The sequence below is a fragment of the Octodon degus genome, unplaced genomic scaffold, assembly GCF_000260255.1.
Source record: "Octodon degus isolate 3935 unplaced genomic scaffold, OctDeg1.0 scaffold00010, whole genome shotgun sequence".
NCBI lineage: Eukaryota > Metazoa > Chordata > Mammalia > Rodentia > Octodontidae > Octodon > Octodon degus.
In genome coordinates this window covers 16599443-16615205 of record NW_004524586.1, presented here as the reverse complement: position 1 = coordinate 16615205, position 15763 = coordinate 16599443, and the positions used below count along the sequence as shown (strand labels likewise).

At 44.2% G+C, this 15763-nt stretch overlaps 1 protein-coding gene across 2 annotated transcripts in view; it reads left to right on the top strand.

Moving 5' to 3' along the window:
* The window catches only part of Dock1 (dedicator of cytokinesis 1), a 542363-nt gene that overhangs the window by 49027 nt on the left and 477573 nt on the right, over nt 1-15763 (top strand). For both annotated transcript variants that reach the window (XM_004625582.2, XM_012513454.2), the window contains exons 2-3: nt 8008-8091; nt 13585-13625. In XM_004625582.2, the coding sequence (XP_004625639.1) occupies nt 8008-8091; nt 13585-13625 (125 nt within the window). The remainder of the gene's footprint in view (nt 1-8007; nt 8092-13584; nt 13626-15763) is intronic.

The window sequence follows — 15763 nt, the reverse complement described above, 5'->3', positions numbered from 1 at the left end:
GTTTGCACCGTAGTGTGCTCTGTCTGCTGTCAGATTTGGGAAAAACATCTGGCAGTGACAGGGCTTTGCTTCCTGTCTCCTTTGGAGGATAGATTTTAGCTGACACAGGTTACCTCTCCAAAAGGGTGCTATCTAATGCTGCCTGATGCATAGGTCCCTTTGCAAGTACTAGTCCCAAATTCCCACACTACTGTGGGTAGTGTCCGTTGCTGAAGTATTCACTATATAGCTCACTTTGTTCCTTGGTTCTCCAGCTTCATCAAGCCTTGGGTTTGGGGCTAGCCTCTTTCCTGGTGTCAAATTCAGAGGATGCACGTAATACTCTTACTGTTTCTACCCAGTGTTTTCTGAATGGTTCCATGTGTTCCTTAAAGGCCCGGCTTGCCTGCTGACTTTGCTTCCTCAGGCTATGTCTGGCACAACTTTCCTCTCCAGCCCCAGTGGCAGCTCAGGGGACCAGAGCAGGGCTGACAGGTTTGAAAAATGTGGAGTTTATGTTGCTGGTACAGAGTCGGCAAATAGGTAGGATATGTGAACCCCAAAGTCAGACTGATGGTCCTGGATGGGCCATGAAGCCCTTCCTATAGGCGCACTCTCAGGGCCCCGCCCCTTCCTCAGGGCCCCGCCCCTTCCTCAGGGCCCCGCCCCTTCCTCAGGGCCCCGCCCCTTCCTCAGGGCCCCGCCCCTTCCTCAGGGCCCGCCCCTTCCTCAGGGCCTGGTCTGCATTTTCTTCAGCCTGAGAGTATGCATGCCCTTGAGCATCTTTTCCAACCAAAGACAAGACCAAAGGAATGTGTTTACAAACAGAGGGACTCATTTCCACAAAATGACTTTTTAAAAAAAAAATTTAATGAACTTTTAAGTTACTACTTCCTGATGTCCTGGTTCCTGGGTGTGTAGGATAGCTTGAGGAGCTCTGAGGCAAGTCATTGAGAGAAGTAAGGCTTTCCCAGGCCAGGAAGGCTAAGAAAGAGGCCTTGCACCTGAGAGTGGCGTAACTAGTTATAGTAAAACACCCAAAGGAGACCCTAGAAAGCTGGTGCTGTGACTCTCTTACAGACTGGAAAGGTCTCAGTCACCTAGATCTCTTTGTAGAGAAGAACATTAAAGAGGAAGAAGTATCTTTCACAGTATCACAGAACCATACAAGTGGGGATATATTGTGATCTGGTGCAGAAGCCTTCCTCTCTTCCTTATGGATTTAGCAGTCACAGTTCTTTCCTGACATCACTGAACAGCTGTTTCTCTCAGGAGATTGAGGAGAGATAATGGCTTCCTCCTTCCCAAGTCCGCAGTACACAAAGGTGATGTGAGGCATAGACTACAGTGCTCATTTCTTATTTTGGTAAAAAGGTCCGTATTCTACTTACCCAGGACTGCTGCTGGCTCTTGTAAGAAAAAGAAAGCAAACTCAGATAGGAGGAGCTTTGCTTGCTTTGTGTTTGCACCCTTTCCCTTTGCAATTGCCACACAAGCAATCAGCAGGTCATGCCCACCACCCAGAGAGAGGCTGCTGCTGTACTTCACAAGATGTGCATGGGACACGGTGCCTGCTGTCACTGGTGGAGTTGTTCTCAGGCCCTAGGTAGGAAGGTAAAGAAGAGAACTTAGCACTACTGTAGAGTCTGCGTGATATCAGATGAAGATCTTTTAAGTCTGTCTTCCATCTTCACTGTCATCTTCCCTAAGGATAGGGTTTTGTTTCTCTTCCTCATCCTTGCCTTCTCCCCTGTGGTGGAATAGTTTGAAAGATCAGATAATCAATATGGATTAGTGTTTTACATGGAGTACTTTTAAAAAAAATTCTTGTATACAGCATATTATTGGATTTTGTTTGCTAATCCACTGTGCCAGTCTATTTCTCTTAATTGGTGAATTGAGGCCATTTACATTGATGGTTATAATTGAGATGTATTGACCTACAGTTGACATGTTATTTACCTTTTGTCATTTACTCCTTATTCTCCTGTGTTTAATTGTTTGCCCTATTTAGTTGGTTGCATCTGATCTCATTCGTGGAGTTCTGGTCATTTTGGTCCCTCTCTAGAACATCTTTCAGTAGCCTGTGTAGGGTTGGCTTTGTCATTACAAAATTCTTTAGCTGTTCTTTGTCATGGAAGTATTTCACTTCTCCATCAAACTTGAAATAGAGTTTTGCAGGGTATAGTAGTCTGGGCTGGAATTTGTTTTCATAGAGGACTTGGAGTACTCTGCTCCATGCTCTTCTTGCCTGCATGGTTTGTGAAGAGAAGTCGGCTGTAATTCTGATGGGTTTTCCTCTGAATGTGATCTGCTTCTTTTCTCTAGCGGCTTTCAGTAGATTATTCTTGTGCTGAATTTCTGGGATCTTGACTATTATATGTCTCGGTGTGTTTTTCATTGGGTTGAGGTTACTTGGCGTTCTGTATGCTTCGGTTACCTGAATGTCAGATTGTTTCCTCATATTTGGGAAGTTTTCTGCTATTACTTCTGCCCATATTTTTTTAATGTCATTTGTATTGACTCCTTCTTTCTCATTGATACCTATTAGTCTTACATTGTTCATCTTTGTATTGTCTTGCAAGTGATGAATTATTTTTTCCTGCATCCTAGTTGTTTTTAAGAGAACCTTTCTTACCTTTTCAGTAGCTGCACCAGTGTCTTCAAGATCTGAAACTCTGTCTTCACTTTCACTTAAACGGGTTTGCAAGCTTGTTACTGAGATTTTAAGTTCCTCTACATTGTTTTTACTCTGCTTCATGGGATCTATTTCTTTCCTGTATTGCTCTTTCAAGGAATCTGTCATTTTTCTAATCTCCTCTATTTTTTTTTTATCAATGTCTTCTTTAGAAGCAGTTATTAATTCTTTTACCGCAGTTTTTTCTTCAGATTGGGTTTCCTCCCTATGTTTCTGTAGTTGATTCTTTACTTCAGATGTTATGAGTTCAAAGAACTCTTTTTTTATTTCAGAAAAGAATTCTGCTCTGAGTTCCTCTATAACTTTCTGCTGTTGCTTATTTACTATCTATGCTATTAATTCATACATTTGAGCTGAGCTAGTAGAAAAAAATTCAGCTCTGAGTTCCTCTATAACTTTCTATTGTTGCTTATTTACTATTGATTCTATTAATTCATACATTTGAGCTGAACTGGTGTCCTTTGCATTTGTTCTGGGTGGGCACTGGGTTTCCTCCATATGTTTCTGCATTTGATTCTCTGCTGCAGATGCTATTAATTCAGGGATTTCTTTTTTCATTTCCAATCTGAGTTCCTCTATACCTTTCTGCAGTTGTTTCTTTATTTCAGAAGCTGTTGATTCATTGCTTTCAGCTGTGTGATTCCCAGTTTGTTCTGTGTTAGTGTCCTCTGCACTTGTTATGGGTGGGCTTGGGGCCTGACATTGCATTTTGTTCCTTCTCGTTATTTTGTGTAGCACTGTCTTCTGACCTTTGTTGTAGGGCTTTGGTGCATTACAACCTTAGGACCTGCTGAAGTTCAGGTGCAGATCTACAAAATTTGGATTTACCCTTTTGTGCCTGGCTTGGGTCTGGCTGCTGTGCTCAGCTCCTTCCTGCTGCTGCCCTTGGGAGTGGTCCTGTTGTGGCCTTCTGGCAAGATGTTCTGCTCCTGGACTAGCTGGGTGGCTTTGTCTCCTACACTCTCTGTAGGGATTGCAGCTGAGGGTTTTACCACAGGCCTGTAGTACAGGGCTGAGCTGAGTCTGGAGGGGACAAGGTAGAGTAGGGGAGAGAGGAAGCTCTCCCACACACTCTCCAGGCCTGGGCTAGGGCTGGATCTGGGGGTTCCCAGAACGTGGCAGAAATTCTCACTGGGCAGGTGGGGTGGGAGGGTACTGCAGAGTGGTGGTGGGGGCCAAGGGGGTTGAAGGGATCTCACCCACGCTGCACTTGGGCTTGGACCTGCAGGTCCCGCCAGCGCAGGGTAGCAGGAAGCTCTCCCACACACTGTTCGGTGCCTGGGCTAGGACTGGATCTGGGGGTCCCCAGAATGTGGCAGAAATTTTCACTGGGCGGGCGGGGTAGGAGGGTGCTGCAGAGTGGTGGTGGGGGTCCACAGGGGGTGGAAGAGGGTCTCACACATGCTGCGCCTGGGCTGGGACCTGCAGGTCCCGCCTGTGCAGGTTAGCAGGAAGCTCTCCCACTCACTCACCGGGCCTGGGCTAGGACTGGATCTAATATTCTTGCTTTGTGCTAATTTTTCTCATATCACTCAAGAATTAGCACCAGAGCCTTGGACATATCTGGGTTTGGATGCCAGCAGAGAAGGTCCTGTTCCTGTTGGAGTGAATATGTTCACCACTACATATGACTTTTAAAGCATTTTTCACATACCTCTGTATTACTTTTCTATTGCTGCTATAAAAACAACTACAAACTGTATTTGCTTTAAAAGAGCACACTTTTTTCTTGTCCACTTGTAGAGGTCTGCAGTCCTCAAAGCTGGTATCTGGTTGGGGTGGGAGCCTCTGCAGGGGGATGCGCTGCCTTGCTTGCTCTGGCTCTAGAGGCTGCTGCATTCCTGGGCTGGCTTTGCCTTCTTTCTTAATATGCGTGGACCTCGTTTCCTCCTGTCTGGACTCTGTCACTGCTGCCTTGCTGTCTTGAGGGTTTCTTGCTTGCTTTGGACCCACTTGAATGATCTAGGTTAGTGTCTGCGTCTCAAGATCCTGAACTTGATTCCACTGTTGCCTTCTTTTTGGCCATGTTGGGGGGGAACTACTGAGGTTTGGGGGATTTGGGTGGCGTGTCTTGTGAAGCCATTTCTGTCTTCCATTCCCACCCTCCTTGTCAGATACTCTTATTTTGTTGAGTCTTGTAATTTGTCATTGTATCTGGGAAGTTTTAGCCATTGATGTTGCCTGGAACACAGGCCCAGAACTGGGCAGCTGGTGCTGGGGTGCTGATAGTGTTTTCTGATTGGGGGCCCTTTGTATGTCCCACTTGGTGTGTGTTTTTTAATTTTGTTCGTGACATTAGGTTCATTTCACAGTTGAGCTGTGAGTTTTGAATCCATGTGTGAGATTTTTGTCATTTTTCTCACTTTTCTGCTTCTAAAATGAGTGTGGGACAAATACTTAAAGATGAAAAGGAAGAAATTAGGTATATGCTCTTTACAGGTTTATATGTGCCTGGATGGGTTTTCAAGAGGTGATTGAAAGATACAGTGAAGATTTAAATTTAAAAAAACTTACCACAATAAAATATATATTACCAGGAATGACATGACATGTGCTTTTAAAGGAAGGAGTATTTTGAGAGAGATATTCACCCTGGCTTTTGATTTCCACTCAGTGATCAAACACACATGGAAATGTCTGTCAAATAAAAACTTTAGGGTGATCCTCCCCATAGGAGTTCTAGTTCAGCCCCAAACAAAGTGATCACGGAAGTTAAACAGTTTGAATTGACTTAGGCATCAAAGCAGCCATGACAGCACACTAAAGAGCGTCACAAAAGTGTTCATCCGGAGCTACTTCAGAAGGTGACAGGAATGATGGGAGAAGTGTGCAAAGCAAGGCGGAGAGTGTTTTGAGGGAGATTAGTGGCAGTGTATCTTTTACTGGAATACATTTCTTAAAAAATTTGAGCACCCACTGTAGTTTTTGGTCATAACGTGTACACTTGGCAGGCTCATTTTATTTCATTTTTACTGTTTCGATATCTTTTCTTCCCTGTATCTGTATCAGAAGAGGCGTGTTTGTGGGAATGCTGTTAAGAATGGTGATATATACACTTGTGGTTCCTGGAGGCTTAAGAATATGGTTATGCTAAACTGGAGTTTAGCTGATGCTCAGGGCTTACCTCCACTTCTAGACTTACTATAAAATGCTAAATAAACTTAATAACTGCTAGTAACCATCTGTCAGATGAGGACACTTAGGTTTTATGAATTTGGGAAAAATAGAATTTTCTGTGTGTGCAGTTTGTGGTATTAGGATTTTCTGAACAGGTGGCACTGTCCTTGCTCTGACTTTGTATAAAAGATTCTGGAACCTGTATAATCTTCATTGCAAAGGCCCTCAGCACTGAGTGTTTACCGTGGGCCCCACTGTGTGCTATCTGCCAGTGATCCTGTTTTCCTTTAGAGACAAGCTACAGACACAGTTCTCTAGAGTTGGTGTTGCTGTTCTGTACAGAGTGAGAAGGTAGAGTTAGGGCAGTTGGTGTCCTGTAGGCCGCACGGGAGCTCACGGGTGGAGGTACTGTCCTGCTCACCTTGTCAGACACCAGAGACCATGGACACAGGCCCGCTGTCAGCTCTAGCCGTCCTGAAATTCTAGCCTGTAGCCTAGAAGGGCTCAGGCAGCTCAGGTTTACAGGGCTGCCTTCGCACAGCGAGGCTTGGCCCTGTGTCGGCAGCTGGAGGCGTGCAGTAGTGAAGCGTGTGGTTTTTTACTTGGGGTTTCTTAACACATAGTCTGAAATGTGATTGGCTGGTAAAGAACAGGACCCAAACATGGCAGAGTGGGGGGCTGTGAGGGGTGGAGCTGAAAGAACAAGCATGCAGGGGGCCTGATTTCTTGGCAGACATCTCCTGGGAAGCCCACCAGGCAAGAGAGGGCAGACTGGTCCCTCAGGTGTGGGTCAGGCTGGCTTCCCCTTCAGCAGGAAGAGGCCCAGGGAAGAAGGAAGTGTGTTGAGAAGGAAGATGGGGTCAGGTTGTGGAGGGGTTTGTTGTAAGAGTTTGCACATAATATTGTAGGAGAGAGTTTTGGAGATACACCACAGGAGAGGTACTACTGAGGGTAATCTTGTCTGGCTGGAGTGTTGTAGGCAGACAGAGGGGCAAGAAATTTGTTCAGGGGTTTTAAGATGAATTTTATACTGAATGCTTTAGTTTTTCTGGTATCATGACTTGTGCAGGAGGGGTGTGTGTGTGTGTGTGTGCACGCATGAGTGTGTGCATGCATATTTAAATTATGAGTAGGCTACTTGAGTGCTTTTTGGCCCAAATCACTTTGTGGCATCCTTTACAAGTGCTTGTTGCTTTTTTGGTAACTATTGAGGATAAAGGCGGCTGAATAATGCACAGTTGAGATTTCAGATATTTCCTGGGGATCTTGAGTGATTTTGAGGATTTCTTTTTAATTTTTGCAGTGCTGGTGATCAAACTCAGCATATGCTAAATAAGCTCTTGACCATGGAGCTGTGTTGCCTAGGCCTTAAGGATTCCTCCAGTGGGGATGTATTTTTGTTTACTGTGATTGTAATGTCACCAATTGGAATATCCACATTGATTATATGATAATTTTATCAATTTACTTTCCAAAGAACAGTTTTGATGCAGTTGGTGGGACATTAGAAAAAAAATCCATTAATGGAAATAAGAGATAGTGTCTGAAATGACAGTTAAAATGCTCTTACGAATGTCCTTTGTATTCTAAATACTCATCTGGAGTATTACTCAGGCATATAAAGGGATGAAGTTTGGATTTATGATACTATGTATGATTCCACTTATAGAGGTTGTCAAATTAATAGGGACCCAGAGTAGATTAGAGGTCTCCAGGGGGCTCAGGGAAGGAAGAGTTGGGAGTTACTACTTATGGGGATGGGGTTTGTAGTAATGAAAACATTTTGGGAATAGATGGATGACGGTTAAACACCATTGTGAATCTGACTCTACCCACTAAATTGTAGTCTTAAAAATGGTTCAAATAGCAAATTTTGCTTCATATACATTTTGCCACAATAAAATAATTCACAGTAGTCTGGTGTTTTGGGCAGTTAATGAATTTCTCCAGCTTAACACTGGTAGCCTTTACTTTTGTGTAGAAGAAAAGGTTTATTCTTTTTTTTGGGTGGTAGCAGGGATTGAACTCAGGACCTTGTGATTGCCAGGCAAGCACTTATTCTACTGAGCTGTCTCCCCAGCCCCCAAAAAGGCTAATTCTATGGGTAACATAGGCAAAGACTGAATGTATTTCACTATTAAAAGCATTAAAAATAAAAACAACATAGTGCTCTCACCGCCCACTATTAATATATTCCTCTCCTTTTCCAACAGCGTTTTATAACTATGATGCCAGGGGAGCGGACGAACTTTCTCTGCAAATAGGAGACACGGTGCACATCTTAGAAACATATGAAGGTGCGTATTATTTTGAAGTCTTTTTTCCGTTTGCTTTGGGCAATTGAAATACTTTCTAAATGTGAAAAGTTTCTCTCTTAGGAAGACATAGGTAGCTGCATTTTGTTCTCAGGATCGTACCCTACAGATGGATACCATTTCCAGTAAGCATAGTAAGGCAGCTGTCCAGTACTTACGTATGACTTTGTGAGTAGCAATTTTAAACTAAAAATTCCCAGTTTTAACCTCTGGAAAAAATGTCCTTGCTTCCCTATTTTGCAGTTGTATGTAAATCTTGATTGTTAGTAACCGGCTGCTTGAGGAAAATAGATTGGAGGTCGTCCTGTTTTTAGTTTGTTGCTTTGATGTGTTTAATGGGAACTGTGGAGCCTTTTTTTTGGTACTCTCGCTTGATCTGTTAGTAACATGTCTCAGAGAAACCACGACTGTCGTTTCTCGTTTCCTTTCCTGTTGCATTTCATCTGTGACTCCCACTTTCTTAAAAGTGAGCAGATCGTCCCAGTTACGGGGGATGTAGTTGAATGAAGTGTTGTTATAGTTAGCCGATATACTCTTGGTTACAGTGGCTTTCTGTTGGCCTCAGTTTTTGTGGACAGTTGCCTTTCATATTTAATGTTTTGTAAGCTGTGCAAGAGGGCCGTCTTTCGTTTGTGCTACAGGTGCTATGGCTCAGAAAGGAAGCGGTCATGAGTTGGGCTTTTTTCTTTTTTTCCAAGCATTTCTCTCATCTGGACATTGTGTCTTCATGTTGTTGGTTTCATTTTCTGCTTGAAGCTGTGCTTCCCATATAGCGTATGAATAAAAAATAACTGATTAAGTGGATAAAGAAATAACAAAATTGCTTTTAGACTAGGTTTAACCAAGCCCTTCCAAGAGGGAGAGGCAATTGAAGACATCTTCTGGTAATCCACACACTGGACTTGGAGTTCAGCTTTCTAGAATCACTGTGCGCAGGGCTGAGCTGGGGTGAGCCTCTGCGCTCCAGACAGGCTGCGGCTGGCCGCGGTGTTCTTGGGAGACATCTCTGAGAAGCGCAGACCTGTTGGCTTGCACATACTGGAGGCCCTCGTTTCCCCATGTGATGCGTGCCAGTTTAGGACTCCATTCCATGCGTGCCTTTTATCCGGAGAAAGTCTCATGTGAGATTAAAAGAATCCTGTTAGTGGCTTGTACCCGGGAGTAGCTGTCGCTGTGCAAAGCAGAGCTGGTCCTTAAGCAGCTGAGTCGCTGGGCTGAGCGCCGTCTGCTTTTCAGTTTTGACAGCTGACAGTTGGATCTTCTTATCTACTCTTGGTACATATTGCCAGTAGCTGAGAGGAGACAGAGACATTAAGTAGAGGTTAAGGATCAAACCTCTCATCTGAGGCACTTTTCTGATCTAAGGAAAACGCTCTGGTATCTTTCTTTTTTGCCTCTGGTCAGTTGAACTTTGCAGTCCTGGGTAAGAGGTGCTGGGCAGTGACATCATCCTTGAATAGCTAATGACTTCCTGTGGAGCCTGGGGTGTGGGACTGCAGTGTCTTATTCCATGCCTCAGGAGGAGAATGTGCTCTTTAAAATGCCCTTTTTAGGCACATCGATGGTTCTTGTTATATACTTAACTTTGAAATAATCTGATAATGGTGTTTGATTTTTCAGCTGACGCCAGGGATCTTCAGCAAGCTGTCACTGGCAAGCTAGTCTTCCTTACTAGATTAAAACATTTCAGCCTTTGGAGGAACTCTAATATAAAATGAATTTCCCTTCTTGACAGCTAACTTTCTGGTTGTAATCAGAATCTGATCAGAGAAATGCATTTGGGGAGCTGGTTTCATCTTTGAAAAACTTGGTGTCTTTATCATCATCGAATACAAATGGAGAAATGTACTTCCATCCGTCTTCCTGCATCTTCCTTGTGTTCAGTTTATACTTCGTGGTTTAAGAGTTTCAGCTCCCCTCACAAGAATAATTTTCAGTTGGCCAATCTTGATTTTCTTTTTGTCCGTGATCCCCTAGGAATGTTACGTAGCTTGTTCCAAAGAATGTCTTGTCCAGATGATCACCCTCAGCCTGGCTTTCTCCCCTTCCCTGCTTCTTTTAAAAGACGGTCATGCTCAATTAAGTAAGATTCAAAGAATACATTTACCTTCGCATTAGGGCTAATTTCTTTTTGCCGCACTCATGAAAGCTTAGGGTAGAGAACAAAGAAAGGCAGCTTCCAGGTCACTGTGGAGGCGGGAAGAGCTCTGAAGGGTCACTCAGTGTGGACTTAGGTCTTTATGCAGTGTCTGGAGCCATCCGGACATTACACGTGAGGCCACGTCCCAGCTGTGTGACTCCAGTATGCCTGGGGCAGTACCTGCTAGCTGCTGTTTCCATAAAGGCCCTCGGAGACTGGGTGCTGAGCCTGAGGGACAGATTAGAGTTGAACCTGATTTATTTAAAATTTTAAGTCATTTCTTCCAAAGGAATTGGGTTGTGGCCTCCCTAATGTCTGGGACTGTCATGCCTGTTTCCTCTATCTTGGGCGGGCGTGTCTTGTTGGAGCAGGTTTGTTGATAAGGTGGAGGCTACAGCAAGCAGTGTTCAGGAGAAGTTAACAGCTCTGTTAATTCTAGCTGAAATCTCCTTGTCCTGGCCTCATTGTTTCTTTGGAGTCTGGTGGTCACTGTGTGCTGGCCCCTCTCTCCCCACAGTGACGTCCTCCTCCTCCTCTTGTACAAAGGGTCTGTGGTTGTCTCAGGAACCTTCTGGGTTATAAGCTCAGGGAGGGCAGAGATTGGGTCCAGTCTGTTTCTGTATTTGTGTACCTGGTGAGGTTCTGTGTGGACTGTCACATAGCTCATGGGCTCAGTTAGATGAATAAATAACACACGCATGAACTCTGGGGAGAACTGTGGGCTTATATTTTGTTTAGTAGAACAGCCATGAAAAATGACCCTAGAATCTACTGACATGGGTGAGACCAATGACTGCCTTAACCCGAAATTCTCTTCTGTGTCAAGTGTGTTTGCCCCATTTTGGGGGGAAACATATACTTCTGTTCTCCATTTGTGCCTCATAGATTTACTTAGGCTCTACTTTCTAGCATGTTCCTTCTGCTTGTGTCTCTTCAGCCTGTGTCTCTACCTGTTTGCCCTCCATGTCCCACACTTTGCAAAATACCCTTCACAGTGATGGGGGTTCAGATTGTCTATACTTCCTGCCCCCTAGGTCATGCTACTGTGAGCACTGGTGAGTCACTCTCCACTCTTCATGGGTGGGAGATGTTTGGGCTGTCTTCCCTAGAAGGAGTTGGTTGCTAGTTTGGGGTGCAGGGATTCTCAGTTGGGGTGGGGAGGACCTGCTATATATACCCCAGTGGGCAGCATCACCCACACTCTACCTTTAGCTCCCAGGGGATTGTTGTGTCTTACAGCGTTCTGATTTCTCCCACTTGGGATAACTAAGCAGTGATGCTGTTATTTTAAGTTTTCATTGTTTTCTTACTAAGTTTGAGTGTCTCTTTGTACATGTGTAAGTCTTTGGACTTTTTTCATACGTTGTGTATACAGTTCGCTGTTTTTTCCTTGGCTGCTGTCTTTCTCGACTGTGTGGCATTTCCTGGTATATTCCAGGACATTAATCCTTTGTCATTTGCAGAAAAGAAAGGACATAATAATGCTGGAAATGCAGGAAGGACATCATAATAGGATAAAGGACAAGCCTTTAAATTGAGCAAACACAGCTTTTGAATAACTTATTAGATTTATTGTCCCTCCCTTTCCATTTTATTATGCCATACATAAGCACTAATTCAGGGCTGGCATATCTAAAACCTCTCTACAGTATCAGCATATAACCCCAGGCATGTTCCTGATCCACTCTGGATATTTAATATCTACATTGTCCCTACTCAACTTTTTAGAAAAAAGAAATTGGTTCAGTGTTCTTAACTAGGTCTTAGTAAGTCCTTTACAAGGGTCCTGAGAGGTTTTGTTTTTTGGTATGAATTCTTTAAAAACATATGTTAAGAATTCATTGAGGGTTTTGTTCATTTCTGGTTCATAATCATCGTCTTTATCTTTGGTTGTTAAAAGTTTTGAGAGGGGTGAAAGTGAAAGGCCAGGGGCCAGGGAGATGGCTCAGGAGAATAAGCACTTGCCTGGCAAGTGTGAAGGCCTGAGTTCAATTCCCGGTTCCACCCAAAAAAAAAAAAAAAAGTGAAAAGCCAGTTGCTACCACATCTGGCCATTTTTAGTTCTGTCCAAACGTGCTTTCCCATTCGTATGCTATTGGTTCTGGGTTTTGGCTTTTTGATGGTGTATGCATCTCAAGGTTTGGTGACTATGTGGATTTACCCAGCCTACATTTTCCAAGTACTCTCAGCAACTCTCTCTCTCTCTTTTTTTTTTTTTTTTTTGCATTTTAGGGAAGGGTCTGCAGGGTGTTCAGGGTCTCACTACTAGATCGGACTCAGTGATCAGCCTGTTTACAGCCTCCCAAGAGCTGGTATTATAGGTGCGCGTGCCACCACGCCAAGTGTCAATTGCTATCTCAGTGTGCTGGTATGGCGGGCCCAGGGATCGAACCTCAGGCCCCTGTACCTGCTTGCAGGCGCTTTAATCTGCTGAGCTATTTGGCCGGCCCTCTGCAACTCTCTTAATAGGGCTCTTTTTGTCCTGCAAGGTAAAGTTTTGTCTCTTACATTTTGATTTGTTTTCTGCAAGGCGACCTAGAGTGCCTTTCAGATTTTTGGGGTTAGAAAACATCTGTCAGGCATCATGCCATCGTAGAATCCAGTGGGTGGTTGGTTACTGGCCACAAAGCCCAGGCATTTCAGGGATGAGTCCTTGTAGTTAGCTTAATGGCTGGTGTGAAGGGTGGGGTCAGATTTGCCCTCCTGGAAGCAGCGCTTACATTTAGTATTGGATATGAACGGTTGCAGCATGTTTGTCCTCGTCTCCTATTTTCTTTGTCTCTTGATATGAAAGGAATAGGAAGTTGAGCCCAGACCTGAGGGCCTGAGTGCACGCTCTCTGACCTTTGCTTCCTAGTGTGGCCTGAGTCTGCCACAGATATTCTTTGTGAGATTATGGCTGCCCCAGGGCCAATCTCTGAATTGAAGCAGGAGGAAGTTAGCTCTCAATAGCTTTTCTGTTTGGGGAGCTCTGGATGGTCTGAGGATGCTAATGTGTACAGACCCTGACCCAAGCTGGGAAGAGGGAGCAGCAGTTGGAAAATGCTTATACAAGGACTGTACTCAGGGACACTAGTTAAAAGGATAAGCACTTTTGAGAAATTGGGCTGCTTAACTTCCGGATTGTACTTCAGGGTCAGGTGAGGCCAGCAGACAGAGAAGCATCTCTACTGTGAGAACTGCCGGCACTCATGAGTCTTAGTTTCAGGATTATTGCATTCTGATGATCTACTGGCATCTGCACAGCAGGGAATTTTACACACTGTATTATGAAGCTATTGGAGGACCCTGTTATGTCTCCTTGTATTAACTGTTTCAACTTTGTTTTCGTTTAGGGTGGTATAGAGGTTACACCTTAAGGAAAAAGTCTAAGAAGGTGAGTCCTTTTCTTTAAACACAATGCATGTTGTTTCATGAATCAAACTGTGAGAACAAATCGGTTCCATCTCATTTATGTCTGAGAGTTTTACTTATGTATCTCTTTCTCTGAGTTTAACAAACATATGGGTTGAAATGTGAATGACCTTGAATTGTATTCTTCTCAACAGTGTGTGTACGTAGAAATGGAAGCTTTGTTCCAAGAATGGATTGCCGTGCGGTCCTTTTTTCCTAGTAGAATTTTGTAACCTGTTCGGACATTGTGTGAGAGGGAATGAATGAGCCGAGTGTGGAGACTTTGGAAAACTAAAACATTGCTAAACATTCTCAATCTTATATTATCTCTGATGATTTTACACATTTGGACAGCTCACGTATGGTCATTTCCCCCTTTCCTGTGACTGGTTTTACACTCTTCAAATCGAGTGACCAAAAACTGCTTTTTTTTTTAAGGGCTGTTTGCATGTGTGGTTCTTTGGTTATCTGAAAGTGAAACCTTTTCTTGTAACTCAGATCATTGTGGTACACACTCCTGTCCACAGTTAGATGTGGCTTTAGCGTTCTTAGCTGTGCAAAGCCTGATTCTGGCTCTTCTGTTTTATTCTGTGATATTACAATTTGGAAGTGATACCCATTCTGAGCTGTGGTTAGGCTGTCCATGTTACTTTATGCATTTTAATATCTAATTATGCTTCCCAGATGGCTTGCTTTGCTTGCTAAGATTTGCTTATCATTATCTCCATTTTGGGCTGGACTGTCTTGTGCTGAAATGAGGCTTTGGACAGCACTGTGGCTGCCCTGTTCTGCCTTTGTCAGAGGCAGGTTGTACTGATAAGTGGAGCTCTATGAGAGCTCAGAAGCTGCTCGTAATCTGTAGCCACTTGGAAGGGTAGTAGTCATAGTGAGGCTCTAATGAAAGCCGCCATTGGGTATAGTGTCAACTGTACCTGCAGACTGGAGCAAGGACTGCACGTTGGCCCTGCTGAGCTCATACTGGGCTCTGCATCTCTACACTTCCAAGGGCCTGCTAGCGGGTGGACAAGGCAGAATTAAGTGGAGGGTGGAATAAATTTCTGTAAGGAAAATTCTCTTTTTACATTAAGTTTCCCTTTCTACAATCAAAGGAAGCCCTAACCCTAACCCTAACCCTAACCCTAACCCTAACCCTAACCCTTCTTGTATAGGAAACTCTTGAGTTTCTTTTGTGAAAGCCACAGTGTAAGACGTTAGTAACATAGAGACTGGGAGTATGGACTAACAGCGCCTCCCCTAGTCTACCTGTATATGGGACAAACATGCTGCTTCATTGGTGCAGTGCACCCCTTTGGTGTTTGGTACCAACTCCTCCAATTTGAGATCTCTCTCATTCTCCCAGGTCCCCTCAGCCATGCTCCTTCCTATGCTGGATCAGGGTACCCAGACCTTCTCACTCACTGACACAGTGAAGCGGAGAAGGGGGCTGGTTATTTTTCTAAGACTCACATTGGCAGATAAGGGATTTGAAGCCTCACAGAAGTTACAGTTTTGCAAGGGGCTCCTCAGGCAATGGTACAGACAAGACATGACCCCTAGGTTCCTGGACTTTGAGTGTTCTACAAGCATCCTTTGTGTAAATACTGACAGAAGTGCTGTGGATCCAGGCTGGTCTTGGGTGCCATAGCTAAAGTTGTTTATTGCAAGCCTTCAAATGTGTCCAGTCTTATCCAATCCCTCTCTCTCCTCTGGTCTCATGATTCAGAGCAGATTTGTTGAGATTGAGGGGAGAATCTCTGCCTAAGGACCCGTTGGAGGTGGGAGGTTTTCTTATCCTCATTTGAGGATACAACTATTGGCATTGTGGAAGGCCATATGCTCCTGCAGACCATCCTGAGATATCTGGGACTGGGTCCTCTGTTTTTCACCCTTTATTTCCTGTTCTATTCCTTTCCCCCTTATGTGATAGTACTTTTTACCTGCAGCCGAGCCACTTTCCTGGCAGGAGCAGGGAACAGGGATGAGTGGTAAGTCCTGTTCAGCCCTCTTGGTGTTCCATGTCCTTCCAAGCATAGTTGGCAGTCTGGGTTCTAAATTTTCTGTGTGGGTATTGGGGGAGCAGATGCCAGAGGAGCCTGGTCCGAACCTCCTGTTTTTACAACA